The sequence below is a fragment of the Sinocyclocheilus rhinocerous genome, unplaced genomic scaffold, assembly GCF_001515625.1.
Source record: "Sinocyclocheilus rhinocerous isolate Xijiao unplaced genomic scaffold, SAMN03320098_v1.1 scaffold2764, whole genome shotgun sequence".
Classification (NCBI taxonomy): domain Eukaryota; kingdom Metazoa; phylum Chordata; class Actinopteri; order Cypriniformes; family Cyprinidae; genus Sinocyclocheilus; species Sinocyclocheilus rhinocerous.
Window position 1 is genome coordinate 112400 of NW_015650694.1, and position 7207 is coordinate 119606.

Consider the following 7207-nt stretch of genomic DNA (forward strand, 5'->3'; position numbering starts at 1 on the left):
ACACACACACACACACACACACACTAACACTCACTGATGCCAACACTCACTCACACTCACACTAACAGTAACTCACACTAACACTCACTCACACTCACACTAACATTCACTCACTCACACACACACACACTCACACTCACACACACTAATACACACTAACACTCACACACACTAACACACACTAACACTCACTCACTCACATGCACACTCACACATACTCACACATACTCACACATACTCACTCTAACACACACTCACACTAACACTCACACTAACACTCACACACACACTAACACTCACTCAACACACACACGCACACACTAACAGTCACTCACACTCACGCCTCACGTCACAGAAATCAGTTAATTCTCAGCACATAGAAACTCTTTCACCTAGATATCACACTATAGAAATTGTGTCTGTTCCCCGAACTAGAAAATACAAAAAACGTCCAAACCAAATTAAGAGTAACAATTTAATTGATGTTCAACAAATAAAAAACAGATGCAATATGGATAAACAAATGATAAAGCTTGGCTTATTGAATATCAGGTCCCTTTCTACGAAAGCACTTTTTGTAAATGATATGATCACTGATCATAAACTAGATGTGCTCCGTTTGACAGAAACCTGGCTAAAACCTGATGATTACATTATTTTAAACGAGTCTACCCCCCAAGATTACTGTTACAAACATGAGCCGCGTCCAAAAGGTAAAGGGGGAGGTATTGCTTCAATTTATAACAATGTTTTCAGTATTTCTCAGAAGGCGGGCTTCAAGTATAACTCGTTTGAAGTAATGGTGCTTCATATAACATTATCCAGAGAAACAAGTGTTAATGATAAATCCCCTGTGTCGTTTGTACTGGCTACTGTATACAGGCCACCAGGGCACCATACAGACTTTATTAAAGAATGTGCTGATTTTATATCCGAGTTAGTGCTGGCTGCAGATAAAGTTTTAATTGTTGGTGATTTTAATATCCATGTTGATAATGAAAATAAATAAAGGTGACTTGACTTGACTTGACTCACTAACACTCACACACACACTAACACTCACTCACACTAACAGTCACTCACACTCACTAACAGTCACTCACACTAACAGTCACTCACACTCACACACACACACTAACACTCACTCACACAACAGTCACTCACATTCACACACACTAACACTCACACACACCAACACTCACTCACACTAACAGTCACTCACATTCACACACACTAACACTCACTCACTCACACACACACACACACACTAACACTCACTCACACTCACACACACTAACACTCACACACACACACTAACACTTACTCACACTCACTCACACACACACTAACACACACACACACACTCACTCACTCACTCACTCACTCACACTTGGCTCACACTAAAACTCATTAATGCTAACACTCACATCCACCAACAGTCGCTCACACTAACAGTTTAAAGGTTTTAACTCTCACGCTTAAAGTTGAAAGGTTTTAAACCCATTCATATAGAGTGATATTGTCCTGGGTGGTTGCTAGGGTGTTGCTATGCAGTTGCATGATAGGGTCATTTATGGGTTTGAAAGTGCTATATAAATCAAATGTAGGTGAGTTAAGGTTACTACAAATCGTCATTCTGTCTTCATTTACTCACCTAATCATGTTGTTCAAACCCTTTCTTCAGTAAAACATAATATTTTAAAGAATGTTGGAAGAACCAAACAACATTGGACCCCACTGCCTTAACAGAGACATTTCTCATAACATCTTTTTTTGTGTTCAACAGAAGAAATACATGAGGGTGAGTAAATGAAGACAGAATGATCAGTTTTGGTGGACTATCGCTTGAAATAATAAATGATTAAAAATGCTTTAAAAGAATAGCACTCTATCTGTTCTAACGAAAGGCGCTGCAGAGTCCGGTGTGATGTTTGTAATTGTGCTGCTGCTGAGACGGCTGGAGGTGATGGAGGTTAATTATGTGTTCATCTCTGTCATCTGCCTCACTCCTGTGAATGAGCCGGCTGCGTTTGGGCCGTTTGGAGGTGTTAGCATTAGCACTGTATGACAGCAGATATATTTCAGCGGCTGCATCTCTGGTCTGTCGTGTGGCGATAAGCTGTAATAGATCTGACGGTGGCGCTGCATTGAGCGCAGTACGGCCTCGTCGCAGATAAGCCCAGTATTAACCTTGAGCGTAATGAAGTGTGACGTAATTAATGACTCTGGCCTCGGCTGCTGCGCCACTGACTGTACTGACTGTGTTTCCTGCGTACAGTACAGCCGGCCAATGAGCACGCAGCGTCCGCCGGCCCGATCCGCGCATGCGAAAACTCCAGCCGCCTCGACGTGTCCATTCAGACGCCGCTGACGCGTCTGCTATATCTGCATTGACGTCATGGAGATACTACTTCCTGTCTCAGTATTTCACAAGCACACTGTAAAACACTACAGTAGCAACATGTTTACTTGTTAACTGTGATATTTAAGTCAGTTTTGTTTGTATAGTGCTTTTCACAACACACACATTTCAAAGCAGCTTTACTGAAAATCATGATGCTAATGTTTATAATAACTTATAGTCACATTTAGCAGATTACAGACGGGGATAGTTTACATTTAATGACAAAATCTTTTTTTTTTTGAGATTGGTGTTATTTTAGTATCATTGATTTTTTTTAATATTTTGAATTAGTTTATATTTTCGTTTTACTTTTAGTTATAGTTTTGCAATTTTGTTGTGTATTTTTATTTAATTTTAGTAGTTTAGCTTATACATACATACATATACACATAGTTTTTTTGTTCATTTTTATTTCAGTTTTAGTTTTAGTTATTTTAGTACATCAAGTTAAACTAAATTAAAATGAGAAATGTTGCATTGGCAACTAACTGAAATAAAAATATTTTAATATTTAATTTTATTTCAGTTAAGATTATTTTATTTCAAGTAACAAAAATGTTTTTTAATGGTTTGAATTTTAGTTTCAGTTTTAGTTAACTATAATAACCTTGGCTGAGATTTGCTGTATAGTATATATTGCTTTACGTTAGTTTACTTTATGTATGTGGATAAAGTTGGACATAACTTTATATAACGAGCTAAGAAGGTTTAATAAGGTCCAATAAAGTTTAATAAGATAATGCATTTCATTTTATTGTGGCATTATTGTATCATTTACAATGCAAACAAATTTAAGTAGAAAACACGTCATTTACTGTAATTTACTGCCAGTCAAACTGATTTTAACTTAAATTTAACGAGGTTTTTATAGTCCATATTCTACAATAAGATGAGAAAGAAACATCAAACATCAGGGTTTTTAATCTTTGTTAATAATTGATCTATTTATGGACAGAATAATTCTGTTTTTATAGCAGCCATGAGAATGAGCATAAGATCATGATCTGATTTAGGAAACTTTTCCACAAATGAAGGATGAGAGGAATATCTCATTCAGTTCAGACTGATTCCTGCAGTGACAAGATCAGAGCTCCTCTGCTGCCATCTGCTGCTCATCATCACACACTGCACACTCACAGATACACACACACACACACACACACTCACACACACACACACACACACACACACACACACAAACACACACACACACACACACACACACACACACTCACTCACACTCACACACACACACACACACACACACACAGACACACACACACACACACACACACACTCATAATCATCACACCTTCATGTGATAGTCCCTGAGCAACAAACTAAGAGTGAAGCCCATCAGCATCAGCAGCACTAATTCATCTTTCTGCAGATCTGAGAACACGTGACTGCTCGACAATTTAACAATAATTAAAACATCATTTCATATACAGTTATACATTCTATTATATCATCTACATAATAATATAAAATACATACATGATGATATACACCAGCACTGAATTTATGTTTTTCATTATCATAAAAGCTTATGCTTAAATGACTGAATATTAGTTTTCAGAAGTACACTGCAAAAAATATATATATCAGTATTTTTGTTTTGTTTTCCAGTACAAATATCTACACCTTCTTAAATCAAGACACATTTACTGAAGATGCAAAATGACAAATAAAAATGTTTAAGCTTAAAACAAGAACATATATCTGTGGATGGGGTCAGAAAAAGAATCGTGTTTTCCCTTTGAATTACGTTTATTTTTCTGAGCCCACTGGCAGATGTTTGTTCTTGTTTTAACCATAAACTCATCTAATTTTATTACATTTTTCAGAAAACAATATCTAAATATTTTAAGTGTGCGTCTATTTTAAGTGTTTTATTGTGCGTCTCCAGTAAATGTGTCTTGATTTAAGGATGTTTAGACATTGGTACTGGAGAACAAGACAGAAACACTGAGGAAGTGATTCATTTTTTGCAGTGTATAAATTGTCTACATTTACATGAATATTAAGAAGCTATATGTATATATAACAGGAGGAAAACAGAAACAAAGAATGAGTAGCTGTGTGCAAACGTCGGACTATAAACATGTGAAATCACTGCATTTATGACTGCAAACACACGCTTATATAATCAAAGCAATGAAACTCAAGGATGATGAAATCGGGATGAAAGTCGTCTGCTGGACAAGAACCTCCATGAGTTCAGCGAAGCACAGACTGTACTCTGCTAAAGAATCAAGCTGCTGATCCCAAAACTACCACAAGAGGGCGTCAGTCAGAGCTCAACACACACACACACACACACACAGTACACACACACACACACACACACACACACATATATATATATATATATATATATATATATATATATATATATATATATATATATATATATATATATATATATATATATATATATATATATATATATATATATATATATATATATATATATATATATATATATATATATATATATATATATATATATATATATATATATATATATATATATATATATATATATATATATATATATATATATATATATATATATATATATATATATATATATATATATATATATATATATATATATATATATATATATATATATATATATATATATATATATATATATATATATATATATATATATATATATATATATATATATATATATATATATATATATATATATATATATATATATATATATATATACACACACAGTACACACACACACACACACACATACACACACACACATACATACAGGAACCAGTTCCTCTTCTAATGCAATGGATGTTTTAGTAACACTTTACTACCGTTATGTATAATGCATTATTATGAAGTTATCCACAATTCACACTGTGATGCATTATATCTTTCAATTAAATAATTGTAAAATGCATTATAACATTTGCAGATTCCTTGTTACATCTGAAATCGGTTGTTTGTCAGGTGTTTTATTTTCTAAAGACATAACTATGAATAGTTTTATAGTGCAATAAAATAACCACTTAAATGAGTGCTCTGGATGTTTCTTTCATGATATGAAGAACAATAGAGCGAAATCTCTAAACAGACCACGGAAACGGCCAGTAATGTCTGGACTTAAAAGACTTCAGGTGTAATTTAACTGAACAGCATCGGAACAAAACATCAAGTGTTTTAGTGAAACAATCCAGCTTCTCTCAGGAGCATTAGATGCTGTTTCCCTGAACGAGTCTCGTGTCATATGCTTGTATTAACACATGCAGGAGGAGGACTTCAGCACAGATGTTATGATTCATGCCAGCAGATGGAAACGACTGATCTCAGTTCATCAGATCAAGCTCTTTATGAATCGGGTCGGCTCACGTGCTTCTGCTCTACGGCGTCTATGGCTCTGTCTGGGCCTCGAACACGATGATGAAGAACTACATCATACACTCGCGAGCAGAAGAGCATGTGGCCCATGAAGAGAGGAGAAAGACCAAAACAGAGGGAAGGAGAAAGAAACGAGAGAGAGAGAGAGAGTGAAGCAAGGAAAGAGGGCATACTTTTCGCAACGGTGATTCAGCCAGCCGGACTTTCTTGGGAGATATCTGTGAAGAGAGCAAGAGAATTAATATCGTGTATCGCTCTTCAGAGATATCTCCTGCTGTACAACATCTGCTGAAGGAGCCGGAGCCGGAGCCGGAGCCTGCTGCGTCCAGTGCACTGACCGCTCAACCAGCCGCAGCTGGACTAGTTAGTGTCAGATCATCTCCACCAGCACACAGCACCAGAAACACCACGCTTCAAACGCTAATGCAATTACACTCAACATTTCATTTTTGTTGTTTTTTCTTTTTTTTTACTCGGTAAACTGTTTAAATTTGTATATACTGTATATATTCAAGATTTCAATTAATTACACATGCTTTTTCTTTATAAAAATTCAGAATCCGGACGAATTAAAATGGGGGAAAGATGGAATTTGGTTTAAAAAAAAAATATATATATATATATATATATATAAATAAATACATGAATGAATGAATGAATTAATTAATTAATACAATTTGGGGAAAAATTAAACTGAATTTCTTAAAAAAAATAAAATGGTATTTGGTTAAAAAATTTGGGGGGGAAAAAACTTGGTTAAAAAATTAAATGGAATTTTTGAAAAAATAAAACAGAATTTGGTAATAAATAAAAAAATTTAAAAAATATAACATGGAATTTGGGGGAAAATAAAACAGAATTTGGTAATAAATAAAAATAATATAACATGGAATTTGGGGGGAAATAAAACAGAATTTGGGCAAAAATAAAAGTGTCTTCGGCTTCATGATTTACTCTTCATGTAAGGAAAAAATAAAACAGAATTTGATAAAAAAGTAAAATAGAATTTGGGTTAAGAAAAAGATAAAATGGTATTAGGTTAAAAATAAAACAATTTGGGAATAAATAAAACAGAACTTGGTTAAAAAATAAAATGGAATTTGGGGAAAATAAAACAGAATTTGTTAAAAAAGTAAAATAGAATTTGAAAAAAATAAAAAATAAAGATAAAACAGTATCAGGTTAAAAATAAAACAATTTGGGAAAAAATAAAACAGAACTTGGTTAAAAAATAAAATGGAATTTTGGAAAAAACAAAAGGTATCTTCAGCTTCATTATTTACTCTTCGTGTTGATCCTGAGTCACATGCTGAACTGAATTAAAGAGAATAAAGAGAAAATCTTCACATCATGATCACGACCGTCGAGCTCCAAACAGGACAGACATACCATGAAACTGATGAAACTGCG

At 34.2% G+C, this 7207-nt stretch overlaps 1 protein-coding gene across 1 annotated transcript in view; it reads right to left on the reverse strand.

Moving 5' to 3' along the window:
• LOC107712195 (serine/threonine-protein kinase PAK 7-like) overlaps positions 1 to 7207 on the reverse strand; it is a 21813-nt gene that overhangs the window by 6112 nt on the left and 8494 nt on the right. Inside the window, exon 3 of the mRNA XM_016517355.1 lies at positions 5971 to 6015. Coding sequence (XP_016372841.1) covers positions 5971 to 6015 — 45 coding nt within the window. The remainder of the gene's footprint in view (positions 1 to 5970; positions 6016 to 7207) is intronic.